The sequence below is a fragment of the Heloderma suspectum genome, chromosome 9 (genome assembly GCF_057233095.1).
Source record: "Heloderma suspectum isolate Gila_16-S chromosome 9, 16-S_ref, whole genome shotgun sequence".
Classification (NCBI taxonomy): domain Eukaryota; kingdom Metazoa; phylum Chordata; class Lepidosauria; order Squamata; family Helodermatidae; genus Heloderma; species Heloderma suspectum.
In genome coordinates, this window is record NC_139466.1 from 14,799,440 (window position 1) to 14,825,125 (window position 25,686).

The 25,686-nt window shown below is 46.1% G+C and overlaps 1 protein-coding gene across 5 annotated transcripts in view; it reads right to left on the reverse strand.

Annotated features, from left to right (window-relative positions):
• SEPTIN6 (septin 6) overlaps window positions 1–12,112 on the reverse strand; it is a 60,433-nt gene extending 48,321 nt beyond the window's left edge. For 4 of the 5 annotated variants that reach the window (XM_084813765.1, XM_084813768.1, XM_084813764.1 and 1 more), the window contains exon 1: window positions 11,647–12,111. In XM_084813765.1, the coding sequence (XP_084669891.1) occupies window positions 11,647–11,676 (30 nt within the window). In that variant the 5' untranslated portion in view covers window positions 11,677–12,111. Of the gene's footprint in view, window positions 1–11,646 lie in introns of all 5 variants that reach the window. The other variant, XM_084813763.1, reaches the window with a different exon arrangement.
• Window positions 12,113–25,686: the final 13,574 nt, after the last annotated feature.

Below are 25,686 nucleotides of genomic sequence, written 5' to 3' on the forward strand. Positions count from 1 at the left end.
AGAGATCCTGGCCTTCCTCTCTGTGACAACCTTTCAAGTACTTGAAGAGCGCTATCATATCTCCCCTCAGTCTTCTCTGCTCAAGGATAAGCATGCCCAGTTCTTTCAGTCTCTCCTCATAGGGCAAGATGTGCTCTGTTCCATGTCTAGTCTCAGGAGGTGCAAACTGGATATTCTTGCATTAAAATGCAAACCCAGTGAATTTCTCACTCATCCCTACTCTGGAATGCTAAAGCTGCCTTCCCCAACCTGGTCCCCCTCTAGATGTGTTGGACTACAATGGCTACCATTCTCAGCCATTGGCCACACTATCTGGGAATGATGGGAGTTGCAATCCAACACATCTGGAAGGCACCATAGTGGGGAAGGCTGCTCCAGCCACTACAGAATTTACAAGTTAGCCTTGTAAATAGGCCTACAAAAGTTACTAGCCTGCTATTTGTTTTACTAGCCTGCTAAGAGACTAGTAGCTATTGTTTCCATGCCAGCTGCGGATGGGGGGGTGGAACAATCTGTCCCTCCTCTGGCAGCCTGCTCACTTGTGTGCATGGACAAGGGGCAGAGTTGTGTTAGAATTTGGGGCTGCTTGCATACAGGATTTGTATTTTATTTTTTTCTTACGAGGAAGTACGTACAGCTGTGAGGAAGCACGCACATACCTAGTCTCATATGCATCTAGAATTAAGGGAGTCAGTAGGGCTCCCAGTGTTGTAGGGTGGCCATAAATTGAATGCCGCCAGTGCCAGGAAAGCAGAGCACCCACAGAGATACTAGGTAGGGGGAAGCAGCTCCCCCATCAGCATGGCATCCCTTGTATATAACATTGTGTTCAGTATTGTAATTAACAACTTGCTTGGTCACCACAGGCGACCCAAAATTCCATGCATGCAAGTAAGCAGGCTGTCAGAGGAGGGATAGATCACTCCACCCCTCCTCTACAGCTGGCAAGGAAAGCAGGCTAGTAAAACAAGTAGCAGGCCAGTAACTTTTGTAGGCCTATTTACAAGGCTGCCTCTCAATAACTATGATTGGCCCCCACTTTCTTGGTTTTTAGAAAGGGTGTGAAGGCACATCTTTTTAATTTAGCCTTTTAAATCATGTAGCTGTTTTATTGGGGCTGTTTGCATATAATGACAACAACCAACAGGTTGTCGTGCAGGAGTGGGAGAGAGCAAGCACACCGCCTGCAGCGCGTCCACTGTTCCACAACCCACGATCGGCTCCTTCATAAGCTGTGGAGTGATGTCCAACCCTGGACCGCTGGGCTGTTTAGGGGCCAAAACAATCCAGCGGTTAATCTAACCACAAACCATGAGTTAGCCGCTCAGAGGTCTAGCCCTTAACACCCAGCAGTCCAGGTTCAGACATCATACTCCACAACCTACAAAGGAGCATATCATGGGTTGTGCAGTAAAAACTGAAGTAGCAGGCACTCATGCCTGCTCATGCACGACAGAACATGGGTTGTAGAACCTATGGGTTGTCATGATATGCCGAACAGGTCATTTTATTGTTTTAAATGTTCTTGCTTTATTGTGTTACAGTTTTATTGATTTAAATTGTACACACCCTTGATTGCTTTGTAGCAATCAAGGTGGTATATAAAAGTTAATAGCAAATAAACGAACATATTGGCTTTATAGAACAGCTTTCCCCAACCTGGTACCTTCCAGATGTGTTGGACTACCTGATCATCCTCAGCTAGCATGGCAGCACTGACCAAGGATGAAAGGAGTTGTAGTCCAGCACACTGGATGGTGCCAGGTTGAGGAAGGCTGGTCTAGGACTAAGGAGGGACATAGGAAAAGACCTGTTATATCAAATCAAGGAGAGCCATGGCAAGCAAGATGCTTCCTGGAAGCCCACAAGAAACCCTATTGTTGTCCACCCTCCAGCATTCAGGAAATGGCTTTCACTGGTTTGACTTCCTGGTGGGACTGAGCCACAGTTATCTACCTTTTCTGAAAGATCTGCACTGCTGGGGATTCTTTCAAAAAGCAAATCAAAACAGGAGACTACAAATCTAGGAATGGAATAGCTTACATTTTAGTGGCAGGGGCCTACAATTTGCGAACTGCCCAGAGAGCTTCAGCTATGGGATGGTACAGAAATATAATAAACGAAACGAAATGACATTTCATTTATTAACATTTATATTCCACCTTATTTGCTAAAAAGCCATCAAGGTGGCGTACAACAACTTAAAACAATAAAACTGTAACACAATAAAAAACAAGAACATTATTAAACTGTTAAAACAGCTCCATAATTTAAAAGGCTACATTAAAAAGATGAGTCTTCACAGCCATTCTAAAAGCCAAGAGAGTGGGGGTCAATCACAGTTCTTGAGGGAGTGCATTCCACAGTTTGAGGGCAACACAGGAGAAAGCCCTTTTCACACATGGCTAATAAATGGGCCTGTGGGTAACAGTGCCCTCAGAAAGGCCTCTCCTGCAGATCTTAATAATGGGGCAGGTTCATAGCAAAACAGGCAGTCTCTTAGATAGCCTAGTTCAGCAAGCATAACACTCACTTCCTGTGAGCTAGGCAACTTGTGTGCATGCATGTGGTTCCTCTCTCACTTTAGAAACCAGTCAGTCTTATCAGAAGAAAAGAACATATTTCTTGACTGCCTCTTGACTTGAACAAAGGGGAAATGCTGTTTACACAATGGCAGGCCTCCCTGTTGGAATATGCATCCCCCCCCCCATTCTGTTTTGCTACTGCTGCATGCACGTTGTGAAAAACAAGGGTCTTTGAATTTCTCTTTTTGTTTTGGTGGCGACTGCAGTGCCAGTAAATTGGGTTTAGGGGGAGGAGGCCATTATATGTAGTCTCTACACCAGCTTTCCCCAACCTGGTGCCCTCCAGATGTGCTGGATTACAGCTCCTACACCATTGGCAGCAAAATGTATAAGCCGGCACTCTCGCTTTTATTGATTTTCCAGGACGCACCCATTTGGCATCCAAGATCAGTCAACGCCATCTGGATTCATGGCTTCTGACAGCTCCTAGCTAACGCTCTTAGAAGTCCTTGACAAAGGGCACAGAGATGACAAGCTACCTGGATATTTTCCTAGTTAAGTTTTCCCCATTAAGCCATTCCAGAAGACAGGGATAAAAGGATGCCCAGTCAGTACTCTGGCACTACAGGGAGCATTCTATGGAAATTCACGAGCATGGAAAAAGCACCTTTTCCTGGATCTTTCAAGGAAGAACTGGAGTTCATGGGAAGGGTAGGGAAGCATGCAGAGGTTAGTGATTGAATATACAGAGACCATAGCAGAATAAGTCACTGTATAGCTGGGTGGACTTTTTGCTAAATGGGCGGGAGGCTATTTCTGCTACTGATGGTCTGATGACACTGAATCAGCACAACCCCATCACGCCACAAAAGGCTGAAGCCGTGATCTGAAAGTAGGAAGGAATAGTTTGATGTCGTCCCCTGACATAACACAGAGCTACAGCTGAGTCACTCCAGATGTATCTCTTGGCAACTTCTAATCTGGTAAGAGGCGGAGCATGTGCTTTGCATGCAGAAGGTCGCAGGGTCAAGCCCCAGGATCTCCCAAGTCGGGCCAGGAAAGACTGCTGTCTAAGAACCTGGGCAGCAGGTCCCAGTCAGTGTAATAAGCCCAATGGACCAATGGACCGACTTGCTATAAGTCAGCTTCCTGTTCTTCCCCCACCCTGCAAACTCCACACAGTCCATGTCAAGTAAAGAAGGGGGGCCAAGTAAAACAGTATTAATGATTGTCCTAAGCCCCCACCCAATTCGTTTACAATTTTAGCACCAAGACCCCAACTTCCCAGATCAGAAATAGGATCTTTGAAGAGTCTTCACTTATGCAAGCACAGCTTCAGTTAAAAAGGTGATTCCTGGAGAAGCTCCACCAGGCCTGCTTGCAGGAGTAGGATCACAAAGCTATGGAAGGTGTTATGTTGCACGGCAAGAAAATGGTCTTATGGGGTGTCAAAAATAGGAATTAAGAAATACTTGCACTTAAGTTGCCTACAGAGAAACTGGCTTCTGAGCAGAGATCTGTAAATACTGCTTGGAGGTCAAGCAGAAGTCATCTCCCTTGGAACAGGGATCAAGATAAATGAGAAAAATCTTTGGTACGTGCCCAATGTGCAGATGGATACAACAGGTTGGGTGCAACCTATGTGTCTGCAAACCAAAGGCATTCCATTTCTATTGCACAATCTACATACGGTTGCTTGACTCAGGCAGCACTTTATCATACACACACACGATCACTTATTTTTCTTAGTTAAAAGAAAACTGTTCTTTAAATATTCTAATCAGTGCTTTACCAAGACACACTGGTGTATTTGAATAAATGTGATTCGGTTAAAAACAAGACTGCTAGTCAGCTAAAAGCCTTTGATTCGTCAGTGACTTTAAGTTTCAATTATTGTTGACTTCAGATGTCATCAAGATGGAGAAAGGAGGCATTTTGCAAAAAAAGACACTTTAAATTCTCAGCTAGTTCCCTTGATTCTTCCTCCAGTGCACATGTTTAGGTTGTTAACTTACAAGTATACTTATTTATTTTTACTTAAAAACATTTTTATCTTGTTTATTCTACAAAGAGTTCTAGGTAGCTCACAACAAATACATATTTAAGCGTGTGTGTGTGTGTGTGTGTGTGTGTGTGAGTGAAGAGCCCTGCTATATCAGACCAAGGTTTCACCAAACTCAGCATTCTGTTTCCAACCATGGGTAGCCAAGCATCTCGAGAAGCTCACAAACAGGACTTTTATTTATTGCATTTATATCCTGCCTTTTTTCCTCCAAGTAACCCAAAGCAGAGTACATAAATAACCCTCCTCCTCTCCATTTTATCCTCACAACAACAACTCTGTGAGGCAGGTTGGGCTGAGAGTCTGTGACTGGCCCAAAGTCACCCAGTGAGCCTCATAGCCAAGTTAGGACTAGAACCCAGATCTCCTGAGTCCCGGCCCAATGCTCTAACCCACTACACCACACTGGCTCTCAAACATAAAGATACTAGATATCATAGATGAGTTTCTTTTTCCCCCAACATCTGGCATCCACGCTCACAGGTATGCAGCCTGCGAACATGGAGCTATGACTACATCTCTTGCCTACCTAACTCATACCACAGGAAGAGTAGTCCATTTCCAAGCCCTTGCTGTCCTCCACTCATTCTGTAAGAACAGAAAAACAGATCTCTGCTGGATCAAACCAAGTGTCTATCTGGCCAGCATCCTGTTTCCCAGTGGCCAGCTAGACACCTCTAGGAAGCCCAAAAGCAGGACACCAGGGGAACAGACCCTCTCCCACAGTTGCTCCCCAGGAACTGGTATTCAAGGGCATGTTGTCCCCGATCCTGGTGGTAGCATACAGCTATCATGACAAGTAGCCATTGACTAGTAGTGAATGGGGCTTGTGCAGGAGAACACCACACAGGGGTTTCTTGGTGGGCTATAGCCGATGGGCCAGGTCTGTGTCTGTCTCCTCCACCTTGGTGACTTTAATGGTGCCCGTAATTATAATATACTACTTAAGATTCCCCTTACGTCTGGCTCTTAATTATGGGTTGAATCCAGCCTAAGTCCTATTTGGAGTAGACCCATTGAAATGAATGGGACTTCAGTTCGTCATGACTAACGATTTCAGTGGGTCTACTCTAAGTAGGACTTATGCTGGATTTTATCACATAACTCCAAACTGGAGCATATGTTACGGCGCCCGCATGGATACTAGCCAAAATGGCCTCCCTCGGACAAATTATCCCTTCCCACTTGGATCTGGGTCATTACAATGCAAGTTTCCATACCTAGCAGCCACTGGGTACAGAAGTGTGTGGGTATTCAATGTGTTAGCTCCAATCCCCATGACACGCAGTCCTCCATGTTATGAAGACAGATGATTTACCAACGGGAAGAAATTTGGGATGTTTCTGCCACAGCAAATGTAATGTGTGCTCCAAGTCTTACCCTGGCTAGTTAGGTTCACTGGGCAGGATGCATCGCTAGCCCAGGCTCAAGGCAGACAACATGAGTCATGCACTAGAATGAAAACGTCCTCGTTTTGTGGTAAGTTCATGTCTTGCTTGTCGAAAAGCCACATATGTTAAAGACAATCAGCTAACTCTCATTTGCCTGCAAGCAGGAACCAAGCCTTATTATCATTCATAGCAGGTTGCTAATATATGTTAAAAAAAGCTCTTGCATGCACAACACATAAAATCCAAGAATTTTATCTGTACAGATTTCTTTAAAAAGATTCCTTTAAAAAAAAAAAAAGGCTGCCAACAAACATGGGGATTGCAATTCTGCTCACTGTGCTTGCAAAGACGTGGGGCTCCCTCTGAAAACTGTCCAGAAACTTCAGCTAATCCATAACAGGGCAGCGAGATTATTAACGGGGATTGGCCAATGAGATAACATTAGGCCAGTACTTTTCCAGCTGCGCTGGCTGCCAGTCCATGTCCAGGCCTGATTCAAAGTGCTGGTATTAACATTCAAAGCACTAAACGGCTTGGGACCAGGTTATCTAAAGGATCGCCTCCTCCAATATGTACCTGCCCTGACCCTAAAATCATCTTCAGGGGTCCTTCTCTGGGAGCCCCTGCCAAAGGATGGCTACCAGGGAGAGGGCCTTTTCTGCTGTGCCCCCCCCAGCTGTGGAATAAGCTCCCTAGAGAGGTTCACCTGGCACCAACGTTTTACCCCTTTCAGTTCCAGGTGAAGACCTTTTAATTTTCCCTGCATTTCAGCACCCTAGCCTTTTCGCTCTGCTGTTTTTAATCTGTATTTTAAATATATGTGTACCTGCTAGGTTTTGTTTTGGTTGTACTTTTATACTATAGTTTTAAGTACTCATATTTTATATTGTTTTCTGTTGTACTTTGTGGTTTTAATTTTTGTGAACCGCCCAGTTAGCTTTGGCTATTTGATGGTATAGAAATAAAAATAAAATAAATAGAGTGGAACTGTTGTATTAGAAACCCATATAACCTTTCTCTCCCCTTCCATGTCGCTACATCGCAATGTCAGTGCTCTACTGCGCACTTTGGTGAAGGAGAGAGGAGACCCTAAAGGTGCACTAAGAACAATATATTAAGGCCCAATGCATTTCAAGTCTTTAATTAATTAATTGACAGATATTTAACCAGCCCTTCAGGGTGCACTGCCCTCACAGGTTGGCTTACAATATTACAGAAACATGAACATACAAATTGCAATTAAACATACACACACACACACACACACACACACACAGAGCAGCTAATGATTTTTAAGCACCAAATGCAGACTAGAATAAATGTAAATCCAGGTTTCTTTTTAAAAGCCAGCAGTGACAAGGCAAAATGTATCTCACTAGAGAGGGCTCTCCAAAAATATGGGACCACCACTAAGAAACCCCTGTCCCTAGTATCTGCTAGCCCAATGGCTCTCGCTGGTGGGCCAAGGATTCCCCATAATAAGAGTCTTCTTCAAGGGCAATCTTCTCAAGATGCTACCCTCCCTTCTTTTTCTATCCTTCAGATTCAGAACAGATAAAAGGACGGACTTCTTCACACAGCACAGAATTAAACTATAGAATTCGCTACCAAAAGACGTAGTGATGGCCAACATTTTGGATGGCTTTAAAAGGAGGTTAGACAAATTCCTGGAGGAGGAGGCTACCAATGGCTACTAGTCCTGATGGCTATACTGGATACCTCCAGTATCATATGCCTATGTACACCAGTTGCTGGGGAACATGGGCAGGAGAGTGCTGTAACACTCATGTCCTGCTTGTGGGTTTCCCATGGACAGCTGGTTGGCTACTGTGTGAACAGAATACTGGACTAGACAGATCCCTGGTCAGATCCAGCATGGCCCTTATGTTCTTATGCTGCCTCAGGAGCAGGTGAACTTTTGGGTGAGCTACATTGTGGCCACAGCATTTACTTCCCGCCTTTTATCTTGAAATATTCAGTGACCCAGCCCTCCTCCCACACTGCCCCAAGTGTAGGCTGTTTTCAACGGAAGCAAGAGCAGTGTCTGGGGAAGGGTAGGTGGCTGAACGTGACAAGGAAGTGGATTTCTGGGCCTTGGTGCAATGATAACATGCAGTGCAGCAGCACACCAGCACCCAGGTTCATGGGAAGACCCACCACGCTTCAGTGGAGCTGCTCCATACTCTGCTACCTGTAGGCACAGCAAGCAGGTTTGGTGGCCAAACGTAGGATATTTGGTGAAGGATACACCACAGGCTACAAGCGACCAAGTGCTTCATGTGTCTTCCTGTAAGAAAGCAAGTCAACCCATCCTAACAGCGCAATCCTCCTTGCTGCCTCCAGGACCAGAGGCAGTAAACTTACGCACACCAGTTACTGGTGAATGTGGGCTGGAGGGTGCTTTTGCGCTCATGCTCTGCTTGTGGGTTCCTGGTGAACAGCTGATTGGCCACTGTGTGAACAGAATGCTGGACTAGATGGAGCCTTGGTCTGATCCAGCAGGGCTCTTATGTTCTTATCCTATTCATGCCTATTCAAAATAAATCCCATTGAGTTCAATGGGGCTTACACTCAAGTACGTGGGCAAAGGATTGCCTAAGCCTTCTACAATTACGTAGTACAGCATTTTGTGTTGGGTTTAGGAGCATGAGCTCTTCTTCTTGCCTGGCCTTTGAGTCTATAACCTCCAGGAAACTGTCTGAAGGCATATGATGCAGCCAGTTTGTTGATGCTAAGCAGGTCTTAGTCTGGTCAGGTCCCTGGATGGGAGACATGTACACCACCTTGAGTTCCATGATGGAAGAAAGGTAGAAAATAAATGAACTAAGGGCGCAGTCCTATACATGTTTAGAGAGAGAAAAAACTCCTACAGCTCCCAGCATTCCCCAGCTGGTCATGCTGATGAGGAATGCTGGGAGTTGTAGGACCTTTGTTCTGTCTGAACATGCATAGGATTGCAGCCTTAATAGTTTGGAAATTAGATAGCAAAGGTGAGAAGCTGCTTTACATCAAGTAGTACCTACAGTGACTGGTGCTCCACAGTCCCAGGAAGAGTTCTCATTGTGCTTTTCTGCTTAAAATCCTTTAACTGCAAGTGGAACAACCAAGAGGCCTTATGCATGCAAAGCATGTGTTTTACCACGGATATTTGCCTTCCTGCCCACCAGTCCATCATGCAGCCGACTGGATGTCACGTGTATTCACCTTAATTTTTTACAACATCAGCGTCGCTGCCTTCAACCAAGATGCTTAGGACAGCATTCATGAGGTCATCGCATTTTGTCTTGATAGCTCTGTGAGGTGCAATAGCCTATACAGCACCCTTCCCCAACCTGGTGCTCTCCACACGTGTTGGACTATGACTCCCAGCATGTCCCAGCCAGCCATGCTGCCTGATCCATGCTGGGAACTGTAGTCCAACACATCTGGAGGGCAACTGGCCAGGGGAAAGATGGCCTACCAAGCCACATATGCCCTTCATGGTTGAGGAGGATTTGAATCCAGAGTTCACCCTCCCAACCCAAACACATTCAGGTCACAAGTTTAGATAGAAAAAAGTCCTACAACTCCCAGCATTCCTCAGCCTGCATGCACAGGACTGTGCTCTTATTTATTTATCTATACCATGCCTTCATCCCCCAAAAATGGAATCCTGGGCAGTATACATAAGTATATGTCATTCCTTGAAAAATGCTCTCAGATATATGTTTGGAACCTGAACACACTAAACTGCCTGCACTTACAGGGTTGCATTCACAAAACCTAGGAACATAAGTAGCTGCCTCATACCATGTTGGACTACTTGTCTATCTGCCCCAGTATTGCCTACAGCGTCTGGCAGCAACTCTGCAGGGTCTGGGGCAGAGAGAGAGAGATGTCTTTTACATCAACTACTACTCCTTTTTAACTGAAGATGCAGGGGTCTGGACCTGGAACCTTCTGAATGCAAGGTATGTGGTCTCCCACTGAGTTATGATGGCTCCCCATTTCGAAATACTTGAAGCCGGAGGAATCAGTTTTGTTCCAGCCCTAGACAGTCACCCAGCACAAATCCACTGGTTTAATGCAGAGGGACTATCTATTTAAAACATGCACACATGCTTTATTACGCAGCACTATGCTGCACACTCCCTGTTCGAATGTCCTGGTAGGTTAGAGATCCAGGAGCCCCTGCAGTCATATTCCTTGTTAGAAAGAATGGCAAACTGCAAATGAGCTGAACCCATCTGTGAGCCAGGTTTTCAATTCATTCCGAGCACAAAGAAGAAGCCCCGTCTCTCTCGTCTCTGGAGCGCCTGTGTAGCTCCCTTTCATTGTAGCAGAAAAAGCCACACGTGACAACAGAGCAGGTGAGCTCTGGAGCTTATACAGCTTGTGCAAAGACAAAACCTCCCACCCTTTAGATTTTGAAAAATCCTTCTCTTTGTTATGTTAGGTGGATGTTACACTGAAGAACTGCCCAATATATGCGAGCATATTCTAGGCAGAGCCACACACACAAGGGAGCGGGGGAACATTGAGCACAATGGAGATTAATCTGCCCTGGCATGGCAGAATTTACAATCGAACCTAAAAGCACTTTATGGAGGTGCCAGCTGTGCCCCGTGGCAATCACAAGCCTGCAAAAATAACCCACTCTGGGAAAATACACACACACACCAGATTCCCAGCTTATCTTATCAAGTTAAGCCAGACTCCCAGATGACCATCCCAGTCCTGCCCCAAATCGTCCTTCTCCCCCAACCTTCACACATGTACGCAAGAGGAAACCAATGTTGCGCCCGCCACATCGTTTAACATTCCCCCTCCCAAAGCTCAGGCCCGGCGTAAATCTTTTAAGACAGGCACTTGAAAAGAGCTCCTTCCTTCATCAGACGCAACATCTTACCCAACAGCCACCCGCTGCTTGAAACAGCCACTTTCAGCCCATCACAGTCAGCTACATCGCCCCGAATCAAGCAAACCCTCCATTCCCTTTTGAATGCACCCCACAAACCCATCACGGGGGGGAGGCAGCACAATATCCTCCCACCTTCCCCCCGCCCCGCAACAATCCAGCTTGGAAAAAAAGAGCCAACCTCTCCCCATCGCGCCAGAACCTATAACAGAAGAGTCACCTCCGAGGTATCACCCCAGCAGCCTCTCTATCGTCCCAGCTCTGAGCCCTTTGCAATAATTAATAAATATTATTAATAATAATAATAATCCTATCAAAAAATCAAATCCATATATCTGACCCCCTCACCCTCCCACCAATCACCCCACTAGAACTCATCCTCTACAGAGGACCGCCCCATCTGCTTCGGAATCCCCCCCCCCCCGCGCCCTCTCTCGTCGTGCGAATGCCCAAATCTGGATCCGGAGCCGTGAGGATCCGAGCGAGGAGAAAAACGCAGCCCTCGCCGGCTCTCCTAACGGAGCCATCCGCGCATCATCCACCCAGCATCCATTCATCCGAGCAGCCGCCTCGCCTCTTCCCTCGCCCGCTTGCGCATCGCCGCCTGCCCGACGCCGGCGCTTTCCCTCGCGCACAAAACGCTCGCCCAGCCGCGGCAGCTCTGCAAAAAATGTTGCGGGCGAGGGAGGCTGGGCGCGCTTCTCGGCGAGGCCCACCCCGGTCCGGGGCGCGCCCTCCTCCTCGCCAGCCCCGCCGTCCTGCGCGACTCACCACCTGGCGCGCCAACTCGGTGGCCGCCATGGCCCCTCGCCCTCGCCGCCGTCTCCAGAAGCCGAGCGCGCCGCAGAGCCTCCCTTCAGCCCAGCAGACGCTCTCGCACCGACTGGCGGAGGGGAGGAGAGGAAGGGCCCGGCCACTGCGGCACCGGCGCGAGGGGGGAGGCGAGTGTGTGTGTGTGTGTGAGGGAGAGGGGGGGGGAGAGAAAAGGGGCGTGGACGCGGCTCCGCGCTCGGCCCCTCGCTCGGAGCCGGCTCGGGCGCGGAGGAGAAAGGCGCTGGCGGGGTCCTTCCTCCTCAGTCCGCCCGCTCCTCCCGGTGCCTTTCGGGGGCGGCTGCAGAGCGCTCGCTCGCAGCCCCTCTTCCCCACCCCTCTTCCTCGGGCCGAAATGGTGCAGGCCGAGGCGCGCGAGGCAAGAGTCCGCGCGGCGACAGTGTGGCTGCGCGCTTGCCCGGGTGGCTCTCAGGCGCTGAAGGGAGGAAGGGAAGGAGGGCGCGAGCGAGCGAGCGAGCGAGCGACGGCCCTGCTGCAACACCCCCGCTCAGGCCAGGCCGGCCTTCTCCACCCTTCCTCCTCCTCCTGAGCGCGCAGCTGGATCCTGTGCATGTTTCCTCGGGAGAAAGTCCCGCGGCATTCGAGGAGAGCTGGGGTGAAATCCAGCTTAAGTCCTACCAGAGTAGACTCCTTGGAAGGCACGGGACTTAAGATAGGCATGTCTAACTGAAGTCCCATTCATTTCAGTGGGTCAACTCTAAGTAGGACTTACGTTGGAGTTCACCCTTGGCCACCAGCGAATCACAAGCGTGCCTAGGATGGCACGCGGTCGGCTCGATCCTACTTTTTTTTGTTCTTTGCTCACGAGTGTTTTTCAAGGGCGCTTACTCGGCCGGGCCTTAAACGGTGCGATCCTGTCGGGCCGCCCAGCGGGTTTATGGAGGAGGCAGAAGCAAAGGTGATGTTGGAGGAGGTCCGGGTTGCTTTCTCCAAGAACTCCATCCGTATGTGGGGCTCTGCTGAGCAATGAGGCAGGATCAGGGCCAACAGGAGGCTTAGGAGCTGAGGCAACCTTAGGAACATAGGGGAGCGTAATCATACCCTTTCATCAACATTCTCAGAGCAGCATATTTGCTGCTTCCCTGCCTCTCCTTCGCAACAACCCTATAAGGTACATTAGGCTGGGAAATCAGCCTGAGGTCGTGCAGTGAGCTTTACGGCAGAGTGAGGATTTGAACCCAGCTCTTCCTTGTGCTGATCCTGCACTCTTAGTCACTATACTAAACTGACTCTCAGAGCAGGGGGGAAAGCACCCTTGGAAGGAAGTGGGAGAGCTTGTAATTAACATAGAGCCTCCAGGCCATACACAACCCACCATATGCATCAAGGTAGAGCTGGCTTAAGGACAGGAGGGGAACCTGGTTATAGAGCAGAAGGGGGAACTTTTTTTTTGCTGCCAAGGGCCACATTCTTTCAGGGCCAATTTCTTGGGGGCACATTCTAGCCGTGATGATGGGGAGCCAGAGACCATGGTGGGCATGGCCCACCCCCTTTTTTCTCCCTCCGCCCCTCTCCCTGTCACTCTCTTCATTCTCTTTCTGACACCCCTTTTTCTCCAGGTGGAAAGCACAGAGAGGGGAAGAATGTGTGCTGGGGGCAAGGCTAGGGGGCAGAGGGGGCCATTGCTCTTCCTCCCCATCCCTTAAGCACAAGCACAGATTTTGGCCAACCACCTTTGGAAGGGGGACAGAGAGAGAGAAAAACAGACCAGACTGAAGGGGTGAGGAGTCCCTTGATAACACAGGACACAGCAATGCCGAAGGTATTGAGTTTTAATCACATGTTTTCAATGTAATTAATGAGTATATAAAATAATACAACTTTTTCAACTAACAAAACACAAACATTACCTAGGAAATCCAATTACAGTTAACAAGAATCAGAGGAGTTTGAATACATTAATAACCATATATTTCTCCACAGAAGTTCACCAAGAGTTGAAGATTTAGTTAGAATTATCCAAATGTATCTTTCATATCTGTCCATGACATGCTGGTGGTTTTCTCAGGGAACCTTGTTTGCCAATAAAGTCAATAAGTTCATACCAGATTGTATGGAAGGTGTCAGATTCTTTTTGTTGCTTTTGTGCCCTTATCTGTTTGGTTAGTTTTTCAGCCAACACAATATTCCAAAGATAGTTATACCACACAATTACTGATAGATCTGTACATTCTTTCCAATTCTTTGCTACTGGTTGACGAGACGCTACTATCACAAAAGTCAGCATTTCTTATTTTTAAAAAAGCTCAATGCAGAAGGTGTATAGGAGAGTCTGATGGCACTAGAATACAGCTGCAGAACCTCAGGACGGATCCGAATCTGGCCTTTTGGGGTTCCCCAGTTGGCCCTGCCCCATTCCCTTCCCCCTAGCCACCAGCTGTTTTCTGGTCTCCCAGCTTTTGTGCAGATTTTCCCCTATTCTAAAAGGCTGAAATGCCTCTTCTAAGGCTTAGTGACTGGAGAGAGAGCAACAGGTGGTATCAAATGGCTGCGAAATGCAAGAAATACAATCTGCAACAATTCTATGAAAAGCTCAAGATAAACTAAGTGACCACTCATAAGAGTTTATCCTGACTTGTGGTTTACATTCTGGCTGAGCTTTTATTATTGTAATTTTGAGTAACCCTCAGCGCTTAACTTTCCCTTTCAACTTCCTTTTTTTTTTAATCAACCCCCTCTTATTATTTTTTTAGAAGTTTCCTTTTCTGAAGAGAAATGTGACTGTATTGGACTACCTTGTCAATTTACTACTTCCATATAAATTTGATAGCACTGTGTTCAACCTTTCCAGTTGGTTCAACAACACTTACCTCTTGCCCTGGGTCCTGAGCACCACTTAGGATTAAGTCCAGAGTCACCTCTAGGCATGGGTGTTTAGAGTATGTAGAAGTTTTACCTTTTTGTCCTGGCCAGAACATGTATTTACCCACCCGATGTGAGAGTAATTGAAGTCACCCATTATTACAACACTTTCCCCTTTGGATGCCTCCCTGATTTCATTCTGTCTCAAGATTACCCTGAGCAATTTGGTTGGGGGGTCAATAGCATGTCCCCTGTACTAAATAACATTTGGGGCTGGGTATTAGTCCTCTCCATGCATTCTCCCAGACACATGAGGGTTAAAAATAGAGATGGGTGCATGCAAGTTGGTTGCACCCCCAACATCGGGGGTTATTTTGTTTTTAAAATGCATTTAGGGAGCAATCCTATGGCTGCTAGACACTGTCTAGAGGGCCATAGGATATGCTCATTTCCGGGAACCAACCTCGGAGCCTGCACTCCAAGGTCGGTTCCCGGAAAACTGACCTCCCCCCTTGTCCACGCTGCCTCCGAGGCAGCATAGAGAAGCCCCGTCCCCCGAGCTCGGAAGAGGAGCGCAGAGCGACTGAAAAGGGGAGGGGCTGGGGGGCTTTCCAGGGCAGGGAGAGCGGATCTGCGCATACAACACATCCAGTGTGCCGTATGGCAGTTTCTTCTCCCGGTTGCCCCGCCCCCTGCTGCCGCTAGACAGCTGAAAACAGCTGTCTAGCAAAAAAGAGCAATGATACACCCTGTGCCTCTCCTGCCTTGCTTTGGATAGGCGGTCACCTCCAAGTTCGGAGGTGGCCACCTATCTAGTTAGGATTGCACCCTAATTAGTTTAAATGTGTCCATGTGGTTGAAGCCTACAGTAACATCTCCAGCCATTCTGGGCAGACTTCCCTAACCAGCACATAGCTCTGCAGTCTATGCAGTTTGAAGCCAGGGGAGATTATTTGGCCAAGGGGCAGAGTTATATACCTGCCCTCTTCCCCCTGCTGTGGGGCATCCCCTTTCTGGGGAATGGAGTAGACAGACACCTCCCTTAGGGGGCTACTGGGTGCACCATGGCAGGCACTGTGCGTAAGGATGCACCAGGCATGACTTCACTCTGACGGAGTGGGCACAGTGTGTCTGACTTGGACAGCTGTGTAAGTTTGCTGGAAGGTGTCACCGTTTCAAACTAAGGGCTATTCCAGCCGTGTGACTCTTCACTAGTTATTAGATATACAAAAGAGTTACAAAGTGCATACTTCATATGCCATCTGAGCTCTTATAAAATATTCACTGTTATAAATGTATGGAGAGAGACCATAGCCCGGTGCTAGAGCACGTGTTTGGCATATAGAAGGTCCAAGTTTCAAACCCTCCCATCTCCTATTAAAACAGGGGTGCAAAACCTGCGGCCCACAGCCCAGGTGCAGCCACCAGGGCTTCCTGGACTGGACCAAAGCCTCCTCTCCTTCTCCCATGCAGCAATTGGTGCCAACAGACGCTTTTGTTAAGCCTAATTGCACCACAGGAGATTGCAAGAGGGGGTCAGTATTGGGGAGAGGTCACCCTGCATGCCATGACCTGTCTGAAAATCCCCCCCCCCAATGGTGGAATTAGGTTTGAAAAAAACCTCCCACTGGAGGCAATGGGAGGCTTTTTTCAAGCCTTATTTCATCATGGGAGGCCATTTTCATGCAGGGAGGTGCCATGGGGAAGTGAAAGGTTAATTGTTCCCTCCCCATGCACTGTGATCCCCTCTGAAAATTGCCCCACTGTGGCTCCAAAGGGAGGCTTTTTTCAAACCTATTTGCTGAGCAGGAGAGCATGTGCATTATGTGTGAGAATGTCTGTGTGGATGAGTATAAATGGGGGGCGTTAGGGGGTGTATGAGTAACTATGGGGTGAGGTTCCCTGTTTTAATATTCCACTGAGGGTCTTGTTCAGTAGCCAAGTACTAAATGCAGCATGAGAAGCTACCCTTATTGTCTGAGGTAGTGCGTGTTTACTCAGAAGTCAGTCCCACTAAGTTTAATGGATAAGTATGCTAAATTCTCTGAAAATCACTTCAAAGCTCGTTTCAGCTCACTCCCATTGTCAAACTGTTTCACAACTCATTCGACTTGGGAAAGTGCACATTTCTGTGTGTATTTTTCAAAGGGTGCACTTTTCCCCATGGATGAAAGCATGAAAATGTATATTGTGGGGGTGGGGGTGGGGAATGTACATTTTTTAAGTGTGCATTAAAAAAAATGCAATCACAAATTTGGGAGCTTGCAAACACTTCTCAAAGAAAAGTGCCCCTGCTCACATTCACCTTTGCTAAGGGGCCATGTTCGCATGCTATGGAAACAAAACCGAAATTCTGAGTTGCAGCAGTAAATTTGAATTTAGGGAGAACCTAAGGCCACACTGCTCCTAGTGGATCGACCTAGAAATGTCCCTAGATGACAATGCAGCTTTGGCGATTTTGCATACATCTTTGCTATTAAGGGGAAACAGACTTTCCTGGTTCCTTCTGAGTAGGGGGGAGCAGCCAGAAGCCTGTATTCTCTTTGATCAGTCTAAACTTGGCTAATATGAGTTGTTACTTTAACATAACTTTGTGTCTCTCATTTGCTAGCCCTAGAACCAATGTTGTAACCATTTTTTGATACCATCTTTTTGCTGCTGCTAGAGGGATATAACCATCTTAAACTGATTGCAGCAAAACCAAAAGGGCCTTGTGGCATGTTAAAGAGGATATAAGGCTGTAATCCTATACCCACTTACCTGGGAGTAAGCCCCATTGAGCTCAGTGGGGCTTAACTTTGAGTAGACATGTACAGGATTGCACTGTAACAGTGCAATAGTACACACGTTTACTCAGATGTTAGTTCAACACGGTTTATTCCCTGGTAAATGGGTATAGGATTGTGGCCAAAATCTGTTAGTCTTTAAGGTGCCACTGGATTCCTTACCAATCAATATCCATCAAATAGGAAAACATTGCAAAATTGCACCTCGTTGTTGGTTATAGACTACATGAAACATCTGTTGCTGCTTTGTTTTACAATGTTATTCTTGTGTATTATAGAAAATGGAATAAAAACAGTTTTACAAAGATCCTTTGTTGTTGTCATTGCTACTGTTATAGTAACACCATATTGCATTACATTTCTAACCTCTGTCTGTATGCATCAGTTTAACTCTTATAATTTCATTCTGGTTGAAAAGTACCAGAGGCAGAACGCCGATGTGCACCAGTTGCTGGGGGACATGGGTGGGAGGGTGCTGTTGTGTTTGTGTCCTGCTTGTGGGTTCCTGCTCAACAGCTGGCTGGCCACTGTGTGAGCAGAATGCTGGACTAGATGGACCCTTGATCTGATCCAGTAGGGCTCTTCTCATGTTCTTATTATATTTTTAAATCTAGGACCAATGTAGAAAATGTATTTCCTGCTTGAAATCTCATGTGTGATGAAGAAACAGCATACACACATGCGAGCACCTACAGATGATGTTTATATATTTTAATTTATTATTACGTTTATATTCTGTCTTTTCCCCTCTCACAAGGAGCCCAGGTGGGAGACATGGCCCTCCTCCTCCCTGTTTTATCCTTGTAACTACCCCGTGAGGTAAGTCAGGCTGCAAGTCAATGACTGGCCTAAAGTCACCCAGTGAGTTTCACGGTCGAGTAGGGACTAGAGCTCGGTTCTCCTGAGTCCCAGTCCAACACTCTAACCCCTACACCACACTGACTCTCATGCTATTACACGCCACTTTTCTGCCATAAATCGCATTGAAAGACAGCACAACAACAAACCATAAATAGTCATAATAAGATAAGAAACTGAAGATAAATAAAACATACCATTACATAGCAGATTTAAAAGCAAATCCAGCAATTAAACGTAGAATGCTTACCTACCGGCTTGCAACAAAAACTTCTCAAAGCAGTTTGCCAGAGTACAGTGGCAACATCCTGACCTAAAACAGCATTTGGCTTCAGAACTTTTCACACCACTTTCTGTTTTCTTAGTCTTCAGCAGGATGTTTCTTGAATCTTGCAGGCTTCATCAGGTAGATGGCATTTGTGGTTCCTGGCTTTTGGGACTCTCATTCACAACACAGTCCTATATATGTCTACTCAGAAGCAAGCCCCTCTGAGTACAATAAGGCTTACTCCCAGGTACATGGGAACAGAATCACAATTTCAGTGGAGTGGAGGAGGTTGTTTGAGATGCTGGAGAAACAGTGATGTTTTAAAAAGGCCTCTCCGCTACACTGAGCTCGCATTAGCCACAGGGGAATGGCTTCCTTCCTCCCCTCTGAAAGTGTGTTACCAAACTCTAGGTCTGGGTCATACAAGATGTTAGTATCCAAAGAGGAAAGGGGGCTTCTCTCCTGGACAGATGGTGCCTGGCTCACTTGTTTGTGTACTCACACGCACACACATTTATTTTAAGAATGTGTATATCACCTTCTCTAAAAATATTTTCAGAGCAGCTTACAAATCAAACAATACAATTCAGAATAAAATGCACAGCAAAACAATAATAAACTAGATAGATAGACAGACAGACAGACAGATAAATAGATAGATTAGATAGATAGATAGATAGATAGATAGATAGATAGATATAGATATATGGTCAATAAAACAGCAGAGATAAAAGGGAGACCTAAAAGGCTTCGGAAAATAAAAAGGCCTTAATCTGGCCTAGAAAAGACATCAGAGGTGGCACTAGGAGGCAGGGGGCCGCTCCTGAGCACCCCATTTTTCCCTTCAGCACCCATCTCACCTTACAAGATAGTGGGAACAACCAGTGGAGGACCTCCAAAGGTTATCTCACTGTACGAGCAGGTTCAAGTTGGAGAAATGTAAATCAGGGGTGGGAAACTCTTTCCTGTGCGGGGCAGCTGACCCATCCACCCAGACCTCTGTGGACCAAGGGACATGTGGGGAGGATGTTCCAATATAATTTGGTTCCCCTCTGACATGCTGGGTGGATGATCCACTCAGTGCCATGGCCAGAACCGTGCTTTGCTGCACATGGGATTCCAGCACTGGGGGAAGCCCACACGCAGAGAAGCCACCCCAGCTGATGCACCAGGTGGATGATCCATGGAGCACATTGGCCAGGATCAGGCTTTGCTATGCATGGGCTTCCTCCATTGGAGGGAATCTCAAAGCTAAGGCGATTCTTCTCCCCGACTCCTCCCCAAGCCCCTGGTAGCTTCCAGGCCAGGGGGTGGAGCTTGGGGACCAGAGTGGGTCCAGCCTGCAGAAGGAGCCTGAGCCTCCATGGACCAAATGGGAAACCTCCGTGGGCCAGGTTAGGCTCACGGGCCACAGGTTCCCCACTCCTGTTGTCGATAATACATGGTCACTACTCTGGGCTAGAATGTGGGTGTTTGAGTGTAATTGACCATTTAGCATGGGATAAAGAATTCATTCTCCAGCAAAGGAGTTCATTACCTTGTCGTGGTGCTGGAGCTTGAGCACCTCAATGATGTCATGAGCGAAACCGTGAAGGGACACCAAAGACGGGAAGGTCATGGCAGAGAGGTCAGACTAAATATGATCCCTGGGGAAGGTAACGGCAACCCACCCCAGTATTCTTGCCATGAAAACTAAATGGATCGGTACAACCAGAGATATGTCAGTATACCATTGGAAGATGGGACTCCCAGGTCGGAAGATGGTCAAAATGCTACTGGGGAGGAACAGGGGATAAGTTCAAGTAGCCCCAGATGTGATGATGCAGCTAGCTCAAAGCCAAAAGGATGGCTAGCAGACGACGGTGCTGGTGATGAACAACGAATCCGATGTTCTAAAGATCAACACACCATAGGAACCTGGAATGTAAGATATATGAGCCAGGGCAAATTGGATGTGGTTATTGGGGAGATGTCAAGATTAAATATAGACATTTTGGGTGTCAGTGAACTGAAATGGACTGGAATGGGCCATTTCACATCAGATGACCATCAGATCTACTACTGTGGACAAGAAGACCACAGAAAAAATGGAGTACCCTTCATAATCAATAATAAAGTAGCTAAAGCAGTGCTTGGATACAGTCCAGAACCGATAGAATGATCTCAATTCAAATTCAGAGTAAGCCATTTAACATCATAGTGATCCAAATATACGCCCCAACCACAGATGCTGAAGAAGCAGAAGTAGATCAGTTCTATGAGGATCTGCAGCACCTTCTGGATAATACGCCAAAAAGAGATGTTATTTTCATTACAGGAGACTGGAATGCTAAGATGGGTAGTCAAACGACACCTGGAATTACAGGCAAGCATGGTCTGGGAGAACAAAATGAAGCGGGACATAGGCTGATAGAATTTTGCCAAGACAACTCACTGTGCATAACAAACACTCTCTTCCAACAACCTAAGAGACAACTTTATACATGGACTTCACCAGATTGTCGACACCAAAATCAGATTGACTACATCCTTTGTAGCCAAAGGTGGCGGACATCTATGCAGTCAGTACTTCTGAACTTCTTATTCTTCTTATTCTTATTAATAAGAACTTCTTATTGCACAATTTAGAATCAGACTAAAGAGAACAGGGAAGACTCACAGATCAGTTAGATATGAGCTCACTGATATTTCTAATGAATATGCAGTGGAGGTGAAGAATAGATTTAAGTAGATAGATTACTTAATTCTTGATTTAGTAGATAGGGTCCCGGAAGAACTATGGACAGAAGTTTGCAACATTGTTCAGAAGGCAGCAACAAAAAAGTCCCAAAGAAAAAGAAAACCAAGAAGGCAAGATGGCTGTCTGCTGAGACACTGCAAGGAGCCCAAGAAAGAAGGAAAGCAAAAGGCAACAGTGATAGGGGGAGATATGCCCAATAAAATGTAAAATTCCAGAGGTTAACCAGAAGAAATAAGGAATTATTTTTAAACAAGCAATGCGTGGAAGTGGAAGAAGGTAATAGAATAGGAAGGACAAGAGACCTCTTCCAGAAAATTAGAAACATTGGAAGTAAATTCCAGGTAAGAGTGGGTATGATCAAAAACAAAGATGACAAGGACCTAACAGAAGCAGAAGAGATCAAGAAAAGGTGGCAAGAATATACGGAAGATCTGTATAGGAAGGATAGTCATATTGGGGATAGATCTGATGGTGTGGTCAGTGAGCTAGAGCCAGACATCCTGAAGAGTGAGGTTGAATGGGCCTTAAGAAGCATTGCTAATAACAAGGCAGCAGGAGACGACAGTATCCCAGCTGAACTGTTTAAAATCTTGCAAGATTATGCTGTCAAGGTGATGCATGCCATATGCCAGCAAATTTGGAAAACACAAAAATGGCCACCAGATTGGAAAAAATCAACTTATATCCCCATACCAAAAAAGGGAAACACTAAAGAATGTTCAGACTATCAGTTGGCCGTTATTTCACATGCCAGTAAGGTAATGCTCAAGATCTTGCAAAGTAGACTCCAGCAATTCATGGAACAAGAATTGCCAGATGTACAAGCTGGGTTTAGAAAAGGCAGAGGAACTAGAGACCAAATTGCCAATATCCGCTGGATAATGGGGAAAGCCAGGGAGTTTCAGAAAAACATCTATTTCTGTTTTATTGACTATTCTAATGCCTTTGACTGTGTGGATCATAACAAATTGTGGCAAGTTCTTGGTGGTTTGGGGACACCAAGTCATCTTGTCTGCCTCCTGAGGAATCTGTATCCTCAAGTCCAAGTACCAAGTAGCAATGGTAAGAACAGACCATGGAACAACGGACTGGTTTAAGATTGAGAAAGGAGTATGGCAGGGTTGTATACTCTCACCCTACCTATTCAACCTGTATGCAGAACTCATCATGTGACGTGCTGGGCTTGATGAATCCAAGGCTGGAGTTAAAATTGCTGGAAGAAACATTAACAATCTCAGATATGCAGATGATACCACTTTGATGGCTGAAAGCGAAGAGGAGCTGAGGAACCTGATGATGAAGGTGAAAGAAGAAAGTGCAAAAGCTGGGTTGCAGTTAAACCTAAAAAAAAACAGGATTATGGCAACCGGCTTGATTGATAGCTGGCAAATAGAGGGAGAAAATGTGGAGGCACTGACAGACTTTGTCTTTCTAGGCGCAAAGATTACTGCAGACGCTGACTGCAGCCAGGAAATCAGAAGACGGTTACTTCTTGGGAGGAGAGCAATGACAAATCTTGATAAAATAGTTAAGAGCAGAGACATCACACTAACAACAAAGGTCCGCATAGTTAAAGCAATGGTATTCCCCATAGTAACCTATGGCTGCAAGAACTGGACCATAAGGAAGGCTGAGCGAAGGAAGATAGATGCTTTTGAACTGTGGTGTTGGAGGAAAATTCTGAGAGTGCCTTGGACTGCAAGAACATCAAACCAGTCCATACTCCAGGAAAGAAAGCCAGACTGCTCACTTGAGGGGATGATATTAAAGGCAAAACTGAAGAACTTTGGCCACATAATGAGAAGACAGGATACCCTGGAGAAGATGCCGATGCTAGGGAAAGTGGAAGGCAAAAGGAAGAGGGGCCGACCAAGGGCGAGATGGATGGAGGATATTCTGGAGGAGACAAACTTGACCTTGGGGGAGCTGGGGGTGGCGATGGCCGACAGGAAGCTCTGGCACAGGCTGGTCCATGAAGTCACAAAGAGTCAGAAGCGACTGACCGAATAAACAACAACAAAGAATTCATTATCCTGATTTGAGTGTAATTGTTCAGCAGCCCCAACACTCGTGTTTCACATTTGAAATATCCCCTTCATCTTTTCTCGCAGGTGTTGCCAGTTCTTCTCGATTTGCCAGCAACTTGGCCACTAGAGAGCACTATAGGTGCAAAGCTGGCAAAGACAAGGAAGGAACTTGGAGCTGGTCAAGCAAAATAGCTTTACCTTTCTTCTGTGTATTTCATTTCCTTACAGTCATTGTGTGGGAAAAGGTTTGGACTCTCCTCCTTGCCCTCACCTTCATGGTTATCTCCCCCCTGCAAAGAACAGAAGCTGTGGGTAATCATTAGCCAGTTATTCTTCTCTGAGAAAATGTCTCTGCTCCCTGTAATCACCTGGAAAAGCTCGACTTCATCACAACACAAGAAACTGGTTAAAGAGACTACAGAGAATTTTGCTACAACATTTGATGGAGTGAGCTATGGGAATGAGTGCCCATGGGAAAGTTTTTCCAGCATAAAACCAATTAACTCCTAAGTGCCACACAGCACTTTATTATAAATCAGGCTTAGAAGTTCTATTCCACTCCTAAATTAATTGTAAATAAAAAATAAATAGAAGGTTCTAATTTGGCTAATTGCTGGTGGAGCAATGCAGCTAATGCTTCTTTTAAATATATGTTTTGGCAATGTCCAGTGGTTGCTCCTCCTTTTGGGGAGGAGATTGTTATATGAATACATTTTGTACTGGAACAGTCTTTAATATTTGCTGATATACATGCTGTTTTAAATTATCTACCTGCTTCCTGGAAATTAAGGAATGGTCAGCGTAAATGGATTTTCCGCACCCTTTTGACAGCTAAAAGACTGATATTACAACATTGGAAAGATAAACACGCACCTCCTATAATGCAATGGATCGAGGACCTTACAATGCTTTCAGCATTTGAACAGGTGGGGTATTGAGGCTACCTTCAAATGGATGTTTATTTGGATATTTGGTTCACTTTTTTTGAAGCCTGTGTTTAATTGCTAGAAAGTTGTATTTTCACATATATGCATTTCATATGTTTCCATTGCTATTGATATGTACAAATCCATGTATGTATATTTAAAAAATAAAGAGAAGTCTCTAGAGTGTCACTTGATGATGTCATCTCAGCAGTCCATACAACAACCCTTTAAGTTAGGCCAGTATTCTTATCCCCATCATGCTGACGCAGAAGTGGTGGGGGAGGCCAAAAGAACAGTAGCTTAGGGCACAATCCTATGCATGCTTAGACAGAGAAAAGGCCTGCAACTCCCAGCATTCCCCAGCATGCTGGCTGGGGAATGCTGGGAGTTGCAGGCCTTTTCTCTGTCTAAACATGCATAGGATTGTGCCCTTACTTTAGTAGGTGGCCTGATAATAAGCTCATGGCAGAGGTGGCTCCCCAAGAGTAGAAAGGGGGGCAAGTTCCCTGACAAGTGACTTGCCCCCACCCCATCGCTGGGCCCCGTAGATACTTGAAATAAATTCACCACTCTTCACATACTCTGAGCACTTTTCTGAATTAGCATCGATCGCTATATCCGGCACAATTCCAGGTACGCTTAAGTGAAAGTTAACTCCATCAGAATCAATAGGACTTGCTTCAGCGAAAATATATTTAGAATGGGTGGAACATATTGTTGTTCCCCTTTCAGAAATCCAGGATATGGGCAAACCTCAGCCCCGTTGAACTCAATGAGACATACTTCTGAGTAGACATCTATAGGCGTGCTCTGTTGGCTACTGCATTACACGTCATCTACATGATTTCAATAATTCTTACAACAGCCCTGTAAGGTAGGCTGCTCTTATTCTGTCCATATTTACAGATGCTAGGCTGAGAGATGGTCACATTTGAACTGGGGCTTCCCAATTCATTGCCTTAACAGCACAACATTGATCTGCTTCAAATGTTTAGGAGGCCACCTAAGCATTTGAACCACATTCCAGGCAGAAATGCTACTCATTTTCTGTGGTGAAAAGAAACGCACTCTGCACTTGCTCAGGGGCACACTGTCCTCTATACTTGGTTCATGTGTTCCTGGCTTGAGTCCTGGCCCAAAACAAGCTCTTGACAGCTTCCTAAATGTGGATTAGTTCGGTGTGCAAAGAGAGTGCACAGCTAGGCTCCAAAGAAAAATTGTTTTTAACAGCATCTGCTTCTAGCAGGAACCTGACAGTTGCAGTTTTGAGGAAGTGCAACCAGTTCTCTGTAAGACAGCCCTCATCCTGTTACCAGCAGTTTTTATCTTGGTGGGGAGCTGGCAGGCTTCAGCCACACCCCGTTCCCTCCCTTCTGCCTTCTCCCATGCAAGAAACAAAAGGAGTGGGAGAAGGGAGCAGAGTTCCTGAAGTCCTCTTTGCTTCTGAAGAATCATCTTCATTCAGTACCAGCTAAAAGACTGAGCTATGAATCAAGAAGCGCAGATCTCCCCTCCCATGTGAATTTGGCCTTGGGCAGGCTGCTCTCTCTGAGCCTCAGCTCCTGTTTTGTCA